The sequence below is a fragment of the Passer domesticus genome, chromosome 16, assembly GCF_036417665.1.
Source record: "Passer domesticus isolate bPasDom1 chromosome 16, bPasDom1.hap1, whole genome shotgun sequence".
Classification (NCBI taxonomy): domain Eukaryota; kingdom Metazoa; phylum Chordata; class Aves; order Passeriformes; family Passeridae; genus Passer; species Passer domesticus.
In genome coordinates, this window is record NC_087489.1 from 6,289,432 (window position 1) to 6,307,081 (window position 17,650).

At 50.7% G+C, this 17,650-nt stretch overlaps 1 protein-coding gene across 4 annotated transcripts; it reads left to right on the forward strand.

Annotated features, from left to right (window-relative positions):
• The first annotated feature begins 257 nt into the window (after window positions 1-257).
• On the forward strand, window positions 258-17,130 carry SDC4 (syndecan 4). 4 transcript variants are annotated; one of them, XM_064391473.1, is made up of 5 exons: window positions 258-417; window positions 13,517-13,658; window positions 14,523-14,575; window positions 14,802-14,985; window positions 16,192-17,130. In XM_064391473.1, the coding sequence occupies exons 1-5, from the start codon at window positions 343-345 to the stop codon at window positions 16,341-16,343; spliced, it is 606 nt and encodes a 201-aa protein (XP_064247543.1). In that variant the 5' UTR covers window positions 258-342; the 3' UTR covers window positions 16,344-17,130. The 4 variants fall into 4 exon arrangements, with proteins under 4 accessions (XP_064247543.1, XP_064247540.1, XP_064247542.1 ...); XM_064391470.1 differs by lacking the exon at window positions 258-417 and adding an exon at window positions 2,068-2,226; XM_064391472.1 differs by lacking the exon at window positions 258-417 and adding an exon at window positions 2,269-2,367.
• Window positions 17,131-17,650: the final 520 nt, after the last annotated feature.

Sequence of the window (17,650 nt, forward strand, 5' to 3'; positions counted from 1 at the left end):
CATAACGCAGTCACGGTGGCTGCCGGCAGCGCGGGGGTCCCGGCCGTGCCCAGCGCCTTGCGGGGCCGGGTCCCTCCGTGTCCCCCCGCGGCGGCTCGGCCATCAGCGTCCCCCGGTGTCATTGGGGGGCAGTTCCCACCCCCGGTGTCGGTGGGGGCAGCTCGCGGTGCTGGCTCCGGGGCATTCCCGGCGAGGCGGGGCGGGGGCAGCTCCGCCCCTGCGCTCGGCCGGCGCTATAAGGGCGGCGGCGGCGGCAGGGCACGGCAGAGCCCGCTCCGCTCGGTCCCGCTGCTGGCTCCGTGTGTCCCGGCACAGCCCAGCCCAGCCCAGCCCAGCCCGGCCATGGCGCTGCCCCGTGTCCCCCTGCGCGCCGCGCTGCTGCTCGGCCTCCTCCTGCGAGCCGCCGCCGCCGAGTCGGTGAGTGCCGCCGGGGCAGGGGAAGGGGAGGGTCTGCCCCGGCTGCCAAGGGCTGCCGGTGCCCGGGTGACCCGCGCGTCTCGGGCCCCGCTCGCTAGCACCCGAGAGCCGGTGCCGCCGCTGCCCCTCGGCGGGGAAAGGCAGGGTGGGCGAAGCGGGCGGGCGGCCATCGGGCCGTTCCCGTGCTTCCTCCGGCCGCTGCTTCCCCCGGCAGATGCCAGGGCAGCGTCTGCCGGTGCCCCGTGTCCCCGCGGCTGTGCCGCTCCTCACGTATCCCGCTCTGCCCCCGCTCAGGGCTCACGGCACTGCCGGGGACCCGGCTACCTGCTGGATGCGAGCTGCTCTCCATTACCGCTTTAATCTTCAGCTTCTGGTCGTGAAAGTCCTTTAACTTTTTTTCCTGTGCGTGTGGGGTGGGTTGGACGCGTTACAGTGCCTGGGTAGGCTCTCCAGCCTTGCCTGAGTTTGGTTGTGCTGGTGCCTGGTGTCTTTCTGTGTCTATCAAACCTTCCTGGCGTCCGCCTGGGAGTGAGAAGTGATGCATTACCGTGGAGGGTTTAAAAATCTCTTAAGCGTACAGTGAGTTTGAACATTTGGATGTTCTTCAAGCCGGCACATGTGGGCTCTTCGTGGTGAAGCAGGGATCTGGGGACTCTGGCTTCCCTGCTGTTTGTTTGTTTTTCTGTGTGACCATCTTGCTGATAGTGCAATCAGGGCAGATTCCTCTGTTAGTGTGAAAGAGCTGCTGAGATTAAGGTAACTGCAGGAGATCAGGGATTCCCAAAGCAGGTTTAATCATCCACACTGGCTTGTTTTGGACTGAAGGCTGGGTGGGCCGATCAGAACTGATAAGGCTCTGCTGCTTTCTGGTAGGGACACAGGGCTGGGGGGTTGCTGATTGTGCAGCAGGAATCTCCCACAGAGAGCATCTGTAGTAATTGTCAGCTACTCTAAAACCAAGCAGCCCAAATCCACTTTACTCTAATCTGGTGTGTTTATCTCTGCCATTAAGCACGTGAATCGGTCCTTTGGGAACTGGCCCAAACTAGTAGGGCAAACCTTTGGGGCAGACAGCATCTGGAAGCTGCACTGACCATGTTTGGTATGAAAAGCAGCTTGGTGTCCCTGGGGACTGGACTGCTCTGCAAGCATCGGGTTTCTGCAAAGACAACAAACTGCACAGATGTGGTCTGTAAATACTTATATAGAACTTACGTGGAATATTTATCCGTGTCTTTTAAGCTACCTACGTTTGAGTGTATACTTGAGAAGTAACACTGGCCTACTATAAAGCCTAATCCAAACAAATTGTTTGGGTTACAGGGGAGGAGACAAGGATGACACACGGTTTGGGAGAGTTCTGCTGGCACTCCTCCCATATATTTTTTTTAATAGCACTGCCAAAACGTGCAGGGCTGCACAGCATGTGGCTCTTGGTTTTTCTGTGCGGGCAGGGTGAAGACAGGTAGCTGTTTCTTAACAAGATGGGGATTGTATTTCTCGTGCTTATGTAAGAGCCTGGATGTTGAGAGTGCTTTGGTGCTCGAATATTTCCCCAAGCCTGTACAAACAAAAGTGCCTTGGCTCTTTTCCCTTTGAGCAGCTTTCTGGTGTAAATGGGATTTCTCCGTGTGAAGCAATCCTGGATGTGTAAGAGGGTGGGGAATGTTACTGAAGTGCCTCAGTGTGACGTTGGAGCTCCGGCTGTGGGTGGGTGGGTTGTGTTACAACAGCCCCGCAGCTTTGTGTGAGAACATTGCCTTCTTCCCTGCTTCCCCTGGGGCCGGAGCTGGTGCCTGCTGTCACCAGGTGGTCCCCAGCCCTCTCCGCTTGAGTGCCTTGGAAAGCAAAGGATGTGCGGGCAGGATGGGCTTCCTGCAGAAGATAATGGACAGAAAGTCACCAGTGCATCCAAGATGTGGGATCGGTGGAGTTAACAAAGGACATGAGGTCTGCCTTGCTTGGGCAGCGTGGCTGAGCTTTCCCTGTGCGTTTAGCCTCCAGCCGTGCCCCTGGCAGCACAGGAGGGAAGCAGGGGGTATTGCCCCATGGTGAGGGTGTTGCTGTGCTGCAGGCTTGGGCTCTGCTCACTCTGTCTGGGCTGCCCGGAGCCCAGCAGGGCTGTAGCAGTGCTAGTGGGCTGCAGGCTTGTCCTGCTTCTGTGCCTTGAACTCTGCAGAAAAAGTCTTCATGCAGCACCACGTCGTGTTTGTGTGTCCTCAGCAGTACAGAGGAACACAGATCCAACCCAGAAGCTGCTGGCAGAGGGTTGCTTAGGGAGAGGTGGGGGAGGCTTCGTGCTGTTTGTGGGCTCTGTTTGCTGGTTTAAAGCAATCATGCTCAGAGGCCTCCTGATTGGCAAAGCTGGTGTCTTGTTGATGATAGCTGTGTTTGGAAAGTAGTGCAGCATTATTAATGTTAAAACCGGTTTGGCTTGTCCTGCTGCCATTGATCCCCGAGGCCTGTTCTTTCTGCTCTTTGCCCAGTTTCTCATCTGTCCCTCCCAATCAAATCAAGACATTGCTATCTGCGTGTTTTACTTTGTTTTACCTTTACTTGCCATGTTCACATTGAGAGCAAATCTCTGCTTTGCTTCAGTCTCCCTAAAACACAGAGCAGCCAAATGACAGTGTCTGAAGCAATGTCCCTTAGCCCTGAAGGGGAAGGAGCTCATGACTTCTGGAAGTCAAACCTATAGTTGTTGGGATGAAATGACTGTAATGTGTAGGAAAAAAACAACTCCTATAGCACCTTGTATTTTCTTGACCTGCATGTGGAGCTCCTGGGGTGAGGTGGGACCGTGCAGGGCTGCTGGGTCCCTCCGCAGCTGAGCACCTTGGATGTGGAGGTTCCCAAGGGTGGGAACAGGCACCCTGCAGCTCTTGGGGCACAGGCAGGGAAACAGCACTGCTGCCCAGCTCTCATCTGTCCCAAGTGCTGCCAGCTCCCGTGCTGGAGAGTGCTTTCAGAGCTTTCCCGCACATCTTACGCAAGAGGCGAATTGGGGCTGGACTTGGTACTTTTCAGAGTTGATACCAGAGGCTCATTCACCCTGGGAAGTAAAGGCTGTTAGCCAACCTCATTGCTCTCTTTCCTGCCCCTCTGGTTGCTCTCTCCCAGGGTGTCAGCACTTTGAGATCCTGCAAAGGCCTGCTTCCAGTCCAGCAACAGGGAACATGCTTTTCCTATGTGTCTTCCCCTCTTCTTCCCTTCCAAGCCTCTGTTAATGGCTGTACTATTGCCTTGAGCTGTTTGAATGGCTTGGGGAGGCCATTTGCTCTCAAATGCCTGAATTAGAGCCTAATGTGACCTTGCCATGATTCTCCTGTAATGCCATACTGCCTTTTCAAAGTGTGTGTGTCCCACTTCCCTCACAAGCTGGAAGCTGCTAACCTGACTTTCCAATTGACCATGGGGGACTGGGGCACACTGGCTTGCTGCTCAGCATGCAGGCTTCAGCACAGCTCCTACAGCTACTTTTCCTTCCCTTTTGACTCCTGGTGCTGGTAAATGCTCTATTAGAAATATCCTGGTTGCTTGAATGCTCTTGACTGCAAGTACCACTAGACTGTGTTGTATTTTGTGTGCAAGTTGTTTTTCCTCAAATGAATGGATTGATGGAGTTAGGTTTAAAGCCTTTTTTTTGATTAGTGATAGTATCTGTACCTGTAAGGGTGGCATGCTAGCTGTGGTTCCACAGTCTGCCATGTAAATTACTTGGGTGGACTTGTAAGATTACTTGATGAAGTTACCGTGGCTCTGTGATCCTGCAGAGCTCCCTAGCTGTCACTTCGGCCAGACTAAACTCAGCATCCATCCTTCAAAACACTTCCTAGCTCTTGAGTTCACATTTATCCTCTTGAGCCTGCTGTTAGGTCTTGCAGCTGCATTCTCCCCCTCTGCTCGGTACATCCTGTTCCTTTATGCCCTGTAACAACAGCCGGGCTGTGCTGCTTTTGCAGCCTCAAAGGAGAAGCTGGTGCAGTTGGGGCACTACAAAACCGAGGGGACAAGCCCTGCACACGCCTGACCTCCGGGCTGCTGCTGAGGAGCATGTGTGCCTGTTTGTTTGAGACTGGCTGGAATGCAAATGCTGGAGATTAAGGATTCAAATGATTTGCACTAGAATGAGACTCTTGTGATGAGACTGGGCTTGATGGCTCTGAATAGACAGGGCAGCCGAGTTAAGGGGTTTCACTTGTACTAAGCCTCTGCTCCGAGGGGCTGTAAAAGATCTGCAGTAATGGGTTAGGGCTGTGCTGCTAGGTTAGTTCAGACTTTTTTGTATTTAAGCCTGTGCCTGGATGTTTGTCCAGTAAATGCTGCTGGTGAGAGGACCAGCTCTGCTGCCCTGACTTGCAGCAGTCATGCTGTGACTCAGGTTTCTGGCACTTGGCTTGGCATCCCAGCTCCCGGGGACACTGCTGTCACCTCTGAGTAACGGCCCTGGCCCCTGACCCACAGCAGTGACTCAGACTTCTGGGGCGGAGGTGGATCTCTTCTTCTGGGGCTGGAAAAGGGGTGACAGGCAAAACTGGTGCTGCTGCTTGGCACCCGGTCTGTGCTGCCCTTGGCACCGAGCTGCTGCCTCCTGTTTAATCTGGTTGTGGCTGTGGTGGGCAGAAAAGCCATTGGGCTCTGCCATGTGACTGCTGCCAGCAGCCGAGTTGGTGCTGGCAGGGACAGATCAGAAAATGGCCCTGTCATGAGGAGCTGTAACTTGCTCTGGCAGCGACGGGGTTCCTTCATTTTCAGGCAGATACTGCTGGAAACAAGAGCTGCATGGGAGACGGGAAAGCAGCAGTATTATCTGAAATGACTGAAAGCATTCAGAGCAAGCTAAAGGAGCATAAAGTCTCAAAAGAGTGGGTTAAATACTTAATCCTGAATCTGGAGAAAATGTCAGCGTAGGAGGGGAAAGCATGCAATACATAGCTGTGTCCCTCTCAGTTTCTGAAGGCTGGCTGACTTGAAAAGTGTGCTTCTTGTAAAAGTCTTTATTTTTGCTGGAAGTATGTGCTCTTGTCAGTTTTAGCCTTAAATCCTTTGAGGCTGAGACTCTGCTTGTGAAATGCCAAGAGGCTGTTGTTAGACAAATTATTGGGATAACTTAAAAATCAAAGCAGTTAATTAAAATCTCAGGGAGACACTCCTTGGGGCAGGAAGGAGACTGGGAAGACCCATAGCACTGTTACCCAAGCAGCTGGTCTTATGTCAACCAAAACCACGGCTGCTTCTTGCTTAAACAAATCCTGTTCTGTCCGGGAAAGCAAAGCCTTCCATGGGAAGGATTTGTCTCTTGATGTTGCTCTGCCTTAGCTGCTGAAGGGAAAAAGGTTCCTCTAAAACTGTGCTGCTGTCCAACTTAAATACAAAGAGATGTGGCCTTGCCCCACTTACCTTGCTGCGAGGCTAACCCTGCCTCCTGCCCTTTAGCTGCTGTACAGTCAAACTAGAGCAATGAAAGGCAATGGTGATGTGTATTAATGGCTGTGAAAGTGCTTGGACGTGCTCTGAAGTGGCCTGCACAGCACAGTAGCCAGAAACCTGTGCAAAAGGCAGAGTGACGGAGATGAGTATGGGTGGAAGGCACCAGGTATGCTGCTGTGCTGGCCTGGAGAGGAGTGAGACACATAGGTGGAGGGACAGATCCTGACTGCTGTGGTGCTAGGAGGGTGGCAGAAGCTGCTTTAGTAGGCTAATGCCTCTCTTTAAAAACAGAGAAGCTCCTACTCTCCTCCAAATAGAAATACAGCCCTTACTGATGTCAGGAGCTTTTGCTTGGAAGATTCTGTTCCCCAGCGAGGTAAATATTTATTGCAATTCCTCAGTGTGCAGTGGAGCAGAGTCTGGAGCCAGGATCTTGCAGGAGACTGTTTATGTGCGGGCTGTTCTTGGCGCTAATTCCAAATTTCCTGAGGCTGAGTACGAGGAGCTGGTCCTGCGTGTTGGCTGCTCACAGACTGGCTCGTCCAGCCGAGCGTGGCTCTGCAGCACCGGGCAAGGAGTGACCAAAACAACGGCTGGGTCCCTCTGCCCTGGCTCTGTGCGTGCCCAGGGAGGGCTGGAAAACTGCTGCTGGTTGCTCACCCTCTGCTCAGAGAGGGGAAGGAGCCTGACTGGGAGTTCAGAGCCCTCGGAGGGAGGAAAATGCTTCTGGAAGTGACAGGTTTCCTGAAGTACAGCTGTATTATCCCGAATAGCACGTGCTGTGTCTGCTGCCTTCTGGGCCCAAGCCAAGCCAGAAGTAGGCAATGTCTTTGTGAAGAAACAAACCAAAAAACCCCCACCAAGCCCCGTGCACTGAAAACCCAGCCTGTGATGCTGCAGCTAGCCAGGAAAATCCCTGCTGTTGAAATGTTTGTTTGTACAAATGCTCACAGGGGTATGGCTGATAGCGTAGCAGCAGCACTCTGCTGTCTGGAGTGCTTTTGTGCCGATAACTTCCCCTGCTGCTGTTCTTTGCTGGCACCTCTGCCAGCAGAGCAGGGCTTCAAATAGCATCACTGTGCTGGCAGAGCTCAGCGGCCTGGGCTGAGCCTAAATCTTTGGGCTACTATTTCTGATTAGATTAAAATGGATCGTGGGAGGGGAGGCGTTTGTAGGGCGCAGCGCTGGGAATCTTGACTGTACAAACAAGCTGAGATTAGCAGCATGGTGAGCCCGATAGGAAGGGCACTCTGTGAAGCTGGGTGTCTGCCTGGCTTAATTTTGCTAACGCTCTGGTGTGGGGGAGCAGAAAGATCCCAAAAGTTCACGTCACAGGTTTGTTGCCAAGTGGAAATTCTGCTTGTGTGCGTGTTCGGGGAAGCATTGGGGTGTAGCTGTATTCTAGGAAAGGGCAGTGAGGGCAGGCTTCTTCCTGGCATGTGGGGGAAGTGTGACATGTGAAATATCTCCAGTTTGAGGTGTCAGCATGAAAAATCATCCTTGATGGAAAAACTGTTTTGCTGGGGAATTTATATCCATTTTTTTCTTCCACAGACAAGGATGCAGTAGAAACATTTATTGTAGACTAAGGCAACTCAGAGTGAGTTGTGAGCTGGAAAAACTGTGAATTCCTTTTTTTATGCTTGAACAGAAATTTTCCATTTTCTGAGCTGAGCTCTGGACAGTGAAGCATATCAACTGCTTACGATTAGGTTTGTAAATACCATAAAAAATATAATCTCTTTATGAACTAGGTGTGTATCATGGCCTGTGACCGGGAGAACCCTTCAGGGGCGTGACATGTCTGTCACAATTGTTTTCCTTTTGAGTCACATGAGAGCTCCTGCTTTTTCCTCCTGTACTTTTCCTCCAAACTTTCTTCATTCGCTTCAGGGCAAGTGATGGTGACACAACCATCTACAATTGTCTGCTGAGCTTTATCTCCATGAGCTGGAGTGGGGAGTGGTCATCTCCTTCCCAGGGTGTGGAGCTGGGGATTGAGTGTGGGGCTGGGGATTGAGTGTTTAGAGCAGCTATTTTGCCACCACTGCAGTAAACATATCCCAGCATGTGCCTGTCTGGCAAAGGACTCGATCTTTATGGCTTTGCTCTTGGCTGATAATCAGGCAAAAGCAGTTAAACAGGAGTTCATTCATTTTTAATCTCTGTCCTCCTGCAGCGTGGCCGGTGTTTGGTGTGGGCTGGAGGGAGCAGGCTGTGTGTCAGCAGGAGCACAGCAGCTCAAAGGTAGCTGAGGCTTGACTTTGTAAGTGCAAGGAAGCCTATTTTGAGCAGTCAGGGCCAGGGAGGATCCATCCCTGCTGCAGGGGACAGAGTGGCCCTGCAGAGCCCGGGATTACGGCGTCACTGTCACGGGGATTATGGCTCCGCTGCCACATGAGCCCCAGAGAGCTGCTCGTGGCCACACGGCTTAAAGAATCACCCAGGGACTGGCCGAGGGGGGAGTGGGACAGGCTGGATGTGCCTTGTGCCCGTGGGCTGAGGGTGAGCACACTGGGAGATGCCGACCTGCTCGGGCAGGCTTCCCTGGGCTCGCCTGGAACAAGGGATGCTCTAACCAGCTGAGCAGTTCCCCAGCCTGCCCGGTGCTTCTGCTGTCTTATTGAGCAAAACCCTTTTTTTCCTACTGAGAACAATTTAAAAAATTCTTTTCCCGTCTTTGAGAGGCACAGGCTGTGCAGTGCCTGCTGTGGGTACTGGAGGTGCTGCCAGCCCTGGGCTGTATCCACTGTGATTTCACCTTTCCTCAGTGCCATGGGATTGCCTTTCTGGGTCACTGTGGTGGGAGTGCTGCGCAGTGGCTGTCAGGGGAGATGGGCAAGGCTGGCTCTGGCCCTGCTCTGCTTGGGAAGTGTGGAGCAAAGGTGGTATTTAACTATGTCTGGAAGCCTCAGGTGATCCTGTCATGCAACTAAATGCAAACATATGCCTGGATGGGAGCTGCTTAACTTTTGTCCCGTGGCACAAAGGCCAGAGCAGGCCGTGTGTGCTGCAAGTTGTGTGGGACAGACTGACCAGGAACGGGTGGCAAAATGATACCTCCAGGCATGGTCACAAGGAGCTGGCACAAGTGGATTTTTTTATTATTTTACTGTGGCTGCTGTGTTAAGGGAGCTAGGTGTGACTTCAGTTGAAATGTTGATATTTGCTTTGCTCTCGGGGCTGAAATGACTTCTGTGTATTTATTCTCCCTTACGTGGAGCTGAAGCATGGAATGAGAGAAGGGAGTGAAGGGTATTTTGTGGGGTAATACAGACCCTTCCCGTACTTGTCTGGAAGGAGCTGCCGCTGCTGGAAACTCATGTTGCTTCTAATAAGGTTTTTTAATGCTTATTCAGATGGGAAGATAGAGCAGTCTTTGGCTGTTGTCACTGCACACCTCCCTCCTCTGGGGATCAGCTGTTTCACCCCGATTTGGCTGTTTCACCCCAATTTCAGCTGCTGTCTCCAGGGCTGTGTGACTCCTCTGCTCTTGGGGGGCTCTTGGGGCATCAAGGGGTGAGCTCACTCCTAACCCTGCCCTTTCAGATGCTTGGTGTGAGCTTTAAAACCTCCCTGGTTTGTGGGCTCCTGCAGGAGCTGTGTGGAAGTGAGCTGTATGGAAATCCCCTCTCTTGGGCTCTGTGGCTTACAGAGCTCTGCATCCTTGCAGCTGCGGGTGTTGTTCAGGACCCTTCCTGGCTGTGTGATAGCTGTGCCTTGTGGTGGTGTGAGGTGACACCTGCCTGTGACAGCACAGGGGCTGGGGAGGCTATTTTGTGTGTTGCTGCAGAGAAATGAGGAGATCTGTACCCAGAGCCTGGGAGCAGCTTAGAGCTGCCTGTCCCTGCAGCCCACGCAGGGTTAACACTCTGCCCTCCTCTGCCACCCCCCAGGCTGGCCCAGCTCCATGTGCCTTTGTCTAGGAAAGGTTGACTTTCACCTTGTTCCTGTTTACTCCCAGGTTTATGTACACAGTGCTGGGGAGGGAGACCAGGAGCAAGCGCTGGGTCTCCACGCCAAAATTATAAACTTGATAAAGGGCTCTGTACACTGTGATTGCCCCAGTCCCTGCAGGTCTGACTCCCTGTGCAGCTTGCTGCCTGTGACCCTTCAAAGGAGCTTTTAATGAACTCTGTGTTTGATCAGGGGCAAGGGACTGCTGTAAAAACCAGTTCCATGTTTGGGAAACTTTGTCTCTGCCCCAAAACACCATTTGGGTTTTTCTGAAAGGGTTTGCAAAGGCTGTGGTGAGGACATGTAGGCTGGGGCAGGTGAGCTGCCTGGCTTTGTTATTTCCCAGAACTTGCCAGCGGCTGGGGAAATTCACACATTGCACAGAAACTTTGCTTGCTGCCTTGATGAATAGCTGATCTTGCTTTGAGAAGAGGTGAGTGGTGTTCTGGGGCTGTGAGGGAAAACCCCAGGAGCATGAAATGGAGTGGGATGGGTTAGGGATGGAGCACAGCAGAGGTGCTGTTCCTGTGCCTCCACTGAGCAAGGAGTGTCTGGCTTCATCCAGTAGTGCAGCCTGTCTCAAAACATAAAGCCTCTGTGCCCAGCTTTTCCAGGAATGGCACTCACAGTTCACGTGCTGGTTGTCTGGCAGGGAACAAACTCTTATTTATTTATATTTGCCACTGGCAGGCAGGAAAAGCTTCTGCTCCCCAGCATGCTGTTTAATCTCCCTTCGTGCTTACTGGGGATAAAGCTGCTTAACATGAGGCAGAAATCCCTGAACTGGACTCCTGCAGGAAGGGTTGATTCCTGTGCAGACCCTCCTGGAGAGGAGCATATATTAACTGTAGGGCTGCAGTCCAGCTGCCAGGCTGCGTGGGGCTGTGCAGTGTCCCAGGCTGTCCTGGCCTGGCTCCAGTGCAGGACAGCAGGTGGTGGAAGGCAGGCTCAGAGCAGCACTGGTGCCCGTGTCCAGCTGGCAGCTGCAGAAGGTGTCGAGCTGGATGTGGCTGGGGTGACTTGGCAAGGGCTGACCATCCTCTTGTGGCCATCTCAGAGCTTTTCCCTCTTGGCCACAGCCTGCAAGCCCAGAGGAGGTACAGGCACCTTCTGTGGTGCCTGTCCACCAGGCAGCAGAGCTGTGTGCTCTTGGAAAGGGATGTACTTTTTTAAACAATACTCCAGGGAGTTCTTTATGTGGCACTTGGGAAGGCCCAGAGCTGTTGCTGGGCAGCCCTGTGAAGGTGCCTGTGTGCCCTGTCACAGGTGTGTGTGTGAGGAATGTGCCTGCTCCAGACCTGCCCTGTGAGCACTGCACTCCAGTGTTAACCCTTCCCAGCCTGCCCGTGCCCAGGCAGGGCTGCTTCCTAGAAGTACATGCCTTTAAACCTGGAGAGTAATTGTGCAGGTGCCCAGCAGCCCTCTGACCTCCCTGCCAGATGAACCTGTAATGTGAGGCCACTGCCCACAAGAAAAGTTTCCTGTGTGGTTTGAGGAGTTCTTGCGGCCTCCAGGAACTTCCCCATCCTTGCTCAAGAGGATGATGAAGAATGAGTTCAGGGAACGCTCCCATATAATCTTATTTATGCTTGTGAGTCAGTAATTTCCTTGTTATGTGCCCTGCTGGTAAACACTGTCTGTCCCGATTTCAGTAGGGATTTTTGATAGCCAGCCCACAGCGTGCACTAATCACTGTGGCTGTGTGCCACCACTCAGCTGTGGCTGGCCTGATCTGATAAGGCCAGTGGGCTGTCCAGCCACCCCAGGGCTTAAACCTGGCTTTTCTTGAGCTGCCCTTGCTTGGACATTACTGGCTGTGACTCATGTGGAGTACGGGGTGAGCTGGCACTGGGTGTGGCTCGGCACAGCGCTTGCCAGCATCAATCCCTGCCTGGTGCAGGGCTTTTTGGGTCTGCAGCAAACGTGCTCCCCAGCCCCAGGAACTGGGTTCTTCCTGCCCCTCCATGGCATGGCCAGAAGCTGCCCTGGGAACAGCTACTGCATGCTGGCAAGCAGTTTCCATTGCAGGGCTGCCTGTGGCTGGGTTTCACATATCTTTAAATGAATTTGCCTTGGAGCAAGTGATCCGTAATGTTAGGAATGCCTGATTCCAGGCTGGGAGAGGATTCCTTCCAAGCTGACTTTGCTCCCAGCCCCCTTCCCAGCATCTAGTGCCAGGCTTGGCATAGCAGGGAGAGTGGGTCTGAGAGGAGAACTGGCCTCAGCACTTCATGCCCTCTGGGCTGTTCATCTGCTTATCCTGTTGCTGGGGAAACCAAAAATGCCTCAATAAGCAAGGAAAAGCACATCCAGTGCCACTGCTCCTGGTGCAAGCTGAGAAACATCTTGTGCCTGTTTGTGGGCAGGGGCATGGGGCTGGGAGCAGGGCTGGGGCTGTGGGCAGAGGAAGCTGACACATGGCTTGTGGCTGGTTGTTTGCCTTGGTGAGGGATCAATAGCGGATGTAATTCACCTCCTCTGGGCTGTGGGATGGGCCACGCCTGGCCAGGTGAGCAGGGGTGACCCCAGCTGCTCAGGGCTCCGTGGTGCTGCCATCCAGCTCCAAGGGTCCCCAGCAGTCTCTGGTCCTCCTCGTCCCAGTGAGGCTCTAGCCTGGAAATCCTCTATTGAGAAAAACCCTCACATGTGCAGGACTGTGGAATGCTCTTGTGGCTAGACAAAACCTTTGTCGAGACTTCCCAGTTGTCCTGTGAGGACAGCAGGGAAGAATGTTGTCAGCTTAGCCCCCAGCTAAGGGACCTGTCCATCTGCATTGTGCCCCTTGCCTCGAGGGAAGGGGCTGAGTCCCCCTCCGTGGTGGTGATTTCATGGCTCTGGAAGCATCTGGAGGCTGTGGGGTGGTGTTGAGCAACCCCAAAGCTCATACCTGTGGTACCCTCACCGGCCTGGCCCCAGGGCTGTGGGGTGAGGAGAAATAGTTCTGGGAAGTTGCATAACTTTGGTGAGGGCAGGAGATTTGGGCTTGTGGCTCCTTGAAGGTCCAAGTGCAAATGAGCTCTGCTGTGCAAATTGCCTTTGTGGCCAAGCAGCTGATAGCTGGGAGGCTCTCCAGCTTTCCTGCTGTAACTGCACTCCTTGGGCCTTTGGATCCTGGAGATATTTTATGGGTTTGTTTGTTTACATGCTTTTAAAGAAGGTGATGCAGGGGAAGCTCTTCCTTCAGGCAAGTCATTATTGATAAGAGTGCTCTTGAACTCAGCCTGTATTGCACTGCAGTTCAGCTTAACTGACAACTTTTAACCCTTGGGTGATAAAATAGGCTTGTTCTCAGTATAAAGAGTGAGGAATTGCTTTGGTGCTGAGCAAAAAAGTGACCTACACCCATCGGGCTTTTTTCCTGGGAATTACAAGTCCTTCCAAACTCTCCCTTATCACAAGCTGAAGGTACTGCTTTTCCAAATGCTTTGCCACAAACTCCTGACCAAGATCCTGTTGTGATATTTTCGCCCTGTGTGTCTGGGTGAACCTTTTCAGTCTGTAGCCCTCAGGAAATTCCCCTCCCAGCCTGGCTCTCACTTCTGTTCTGAGAAATTCTAGGGAAATTCAGCTGATAATCATAATGCTTTTGTGGAGAGGAAGTTCAGCATTTAATATTTTTCTGGTGGAATTGATGTGCTCGGGCTCTGAACCTTCTGCAAAATGCTTCTGGAGAGTTGTTTAATATTTAACGTGTTTCTACCCCTGTTTACAGGTGAGAGAAACTGAAACCATGGATGCTGGATGGCTCGACTACCCTGCCTCTGGGGACTTGCCAGACGATGAGGACATTGGTGAATTCAGGCCTCACTTAACCACTGATGGCTTAGATATAGATGAGACATCTGGGTCAGGAGGTAAGTGGGGAAGTGGAGCTCCCTCAGCTGTCGCTGTGAAATTTCTTTCAGCACCAGCCCTTGAGTGATGGGCTAAATCACAGCCAGAGCTCCAGAGGAACCACAGTGTCAGGTGGAGATGAAAACTGTGACTTGTAGTCACTCAGATGAGAACGGTGAAAGTAGTGGTGCTGTGATGTTGAATCACTCAGGGAGGACAGATGGAGTCCAGCCAAGCTTGTCTTGCTGCAAATGAAAAGGCCTTGTGCTGGCTGGATCTTTTTCCTGTTGAACTCCAAAGAACTGCTGAGAAACTTAAAAAAAAAAATCTGTTGTTGAGGCAGTGTTAAAAGGCTTAAAGTTAATGTCTCAGTTGAGGCCAAACAAGGTAAAGAAGTAACTGGTGTTTAAGTGAACTCTCTGTGACATGCAAAGCTCCCTGCCCAAACCAGTTTCTATAGCTTTGTGTCCCTTTATGTGAACATTTGTTCTCTAAAAGTAAAAGAACAAATGCTGCAATCGGTGCCTGACATGTTTGGGCAGATCTGGAGGGTTGGTGAAGGATCCTTTAGGGATGGGTGGTGGGAGCAGTGCCCTCCATTGGCATTACCTTATAAGCTGTGGCAGACCTGCTCTGCAGGGCCAATGGGTCCAGCTGAAGATCCCTCCCAGTGGAGAGGTGTGTTGGTTTCAAGATTGCATCTCCTGGTCTTGTGCAATCCAAGTCATCCAGTGATAAATAGTACCAGTAGATAAGAGGGAAATGTAGAGGACAAGAGTCCTAGTATGTGCAGGTATTGCAGGAAGTGTCTGAATCCTGTTAAAACAGCATGTAATGAGACAAATTCTTGAGAGCCTTTTTTTTTTTTTTTGCCCCTTCTGCAGACTACCCAGACTCTGAAGATGGCTTGTATCTGACCACCATGGACACCCCTGTGGTAGGTATTGCCCCAGTGTCTCTCTAAACAGCATGTAGCTCCTTTGGTCTGTCTGAAACTTTCTGAACACCCTCCCCCCCTGCAGCAGGACAATCACCTGCATGAGCAGGCACAGTGTACTCGTAATGCACTGAGCAAACTTTTACTCCCTGCACACCCTGCTGCTTTCAGCTGTGGTAGGCTGGGTGCTGCTTGCTGATGGGTGTGGTTTGTCTGTGTTCTGTAGATATCTGACAACTATATCCCTGGAGATACTGGGAGGAAGATAGAAGGTGAGAAGAAAAACACAATGGTGGACAATGAAATCATTCCAGACAAAGCTGTACCTGTGGAAGAGAACCTGTCCAACAAGATCTCCATGGCAAGCACAGCCAACAGCAGCATCTTTGAAAGAACAGAAGTCCTTACAGGTAATGCTCCACCTTGAACTGGTAAATCATTAATACTGAAAATCAAAATGGCTTCTGCTGTTCCCTGTTTCTCTGGGGAGCAGCTCCCTGCTGACAGGGGAATGAGTTGTTTTACCTCTGTGGCTGTAGCAGGGTGGCTTCTGCCTCCCAGTCCTTAACAGCAGAGCCTGCTGTGTCTTTGCTGGGATCAAAACCAGCTTGGTTTTGAGCCTGCCAGCTGGCTCTTGGCTTGACTCATGTGGCAAGCACCCAGATGCTGCTTTGACAGGAGGTGTCTCTGGCCATAGAGCAGTGACATCTTAGACTTTCATTTCAAATACAGGCATTTTCCTTCCAACCTCTGCCCAAGTTCTGCCTTTTCTGAGTTTTGCCAGGAGCCAAGCAACCCCTCTAAGGGATTCCAACACGTGATCAGCTGTAGGAATCTGAGTACCAATGTGCAGAGCAAAGCCAAGTGGCTGCCTTCCCCTAACATGTGGGACAGGTCTGTCCCCAGCATATTGCTGCTTCAGGCACTTGGCCTGATGGTCCAAGTATAAACCCAAGCCCCTTGTGCTGATCTGCAGCCATCCTGCCAGCCAGAGAAGAGACTGGAAGAGTGGATTGCAAAACCATTTAGCAGAGAAGCTCATTTAGTGCAGGCAATAGTGTCACAACAAGGCTTTAGTGAAGCCTTGTGGCTGTGCTTGGTGTGAGGAGAGAGGAAATCTTAGTGGTTTTTTTTGCAGGTTTGTGGGTTTTGGTTGTTGGGGTTTTCTGATTTTTCTTTTTTTTTTTTTCTTTTTTTTTTTTTTTTGAGGGAAGTGGTGTTGGTAATTGGATGTTGATAAATTGAAATACAGAGTCCCCTGGGTGTGCTCACCCAGGTTGTTAACAAAGCATTCAGATTGGAGCTGTACCACTTCCCTGTGGGTTGTGGTGAGGCTTTTTGGGTGGGTTTTTCTTTGTTTTGTCTCTATACAGGGAGAACATCTTTTGTCAACATTTCTTTTTTGGACTAAAGTGGAAGCTTAGCTCCAACTGGTTAATGTGGAACATGGGACTATTCTGTGGTTGGACTGGAAGCAATCCTGGCCTTTCCCAGTAACATCTGCTGTTGCTGAAAGTGCCAGCATGGGCAGTGGCACTGACTCTGGGGGCTGCTGCTCCTGAAGCAGTGGTGGTTTGGCATTGCCCAAGACTTACTGCAGTCTCTTTCCTCCCCAGCTCTCATCGCAGGAGGAGCAGTGGGTCTCCTGTTTGCCATCTTCCTGATCCTGCTGCTGGTCTACCGCATGAAGAAAAAGGACGAGGGCAGTTACGACCTGGGGAAGAAACCCATCTACAAGAAAGCCCCCACAAACGAGTTCTATGCCTAAAGCTCAGCAGCACCTTGTGCCCATCAAGGGACAAGCAGACTGTACTGAAACACTGTGCCCTCAGATGAGATGTGCTGAACAAATGCTTTTTTTATTTTTCGGATTGAATTTCAAAGTGACTTTGAGAAAAAACAAACTTCCTTCGTGACCCTTCCCATCCCACTCAGCTAACAAGGGCCCAATGAAATACAAAGAGTCTGAAAAATAACCTCAGTGTATTTTTTTTTCTAAGTTAGTGTAAAAAAGAATAAAGATGCCAAATTTTCGGCTTGGTTTTATAGAGGGTATATAAACACAAACCAGACTGTATGGAAGCAAACACCATGTGTTTGCCGTGCTGGGATTGGCTGCTTCTATAGAAGATGGCTTTTTTTTATATAAATCTTGCTACTAGATGTCTTGCAGCAGGCTGTTGATGTGAAGCATTTTTGTGGAGAACTATTTATGAATCTCTTACACTACAGATAATGTTGCCTTATCAGGGAGTAAAAGGCCCACAAGGGCTCAGTATCCCTGAATGCCATAAAGGGCCTATGGGAATGTCTTCCCCAGGAGATTTCTGTCTCTTCCTGTTGGCCCCAGGCAAGGGTCATTAGTCCTTGAAATCAGGACAGCCAGTTGTGTTTGGCTATGGCAACACCCCTTCCTTGCCTTCAGTCTCTTACCTTTTTTTAAGGGTTGCTTGTAGGATTTTTTTATAACAAAATTTTAAAGAAAATAGCCTAATGTTTATATAAAGTTTGTAGAAATTGTTTTGAAATAATAAAAAAATAATCTACTTTTTTAATTTCCTCAGATTTATTTTTTCAATCCCTTTGTGTTTCCTTTGGCCGGGCATTTCTCTAGAGATGCTGTTTTATATAATTCATATTCTAAACTGAAGCAGAGTTAGCTACAGAGTGTTACAGGTTTCTTCTAGTTCTACAGCAGCTACTATAGAGGGTAAAGATATTTATGGTTTTCTCATAACTTTTCTAGGATTTTTTAAAATAGAATTATTTATAGTTTCTAAAATGGCTGCTTTCTCATTTGGTAACTTTTATCCTTTTTATGTAAAACACTAATATAATGAGTCTCTGTGAAAACTATTTAAGCTTTATTCTGTGAATTTCAATTACAAATTCAAGGCAATAACTTCTGTATGCAAAGTTGGATGCATAAATATGATTGAAGTAGGGAAAAGACAGGAGTAATTCTAGGCTGTAATATATTACAATCAGTCCTATAGAGCTATATATTATATATTTTACTGAGATATATACAGATGAGAACGAAAAGGCTGGAGTTAATTCTTCAGCAGCCTTATG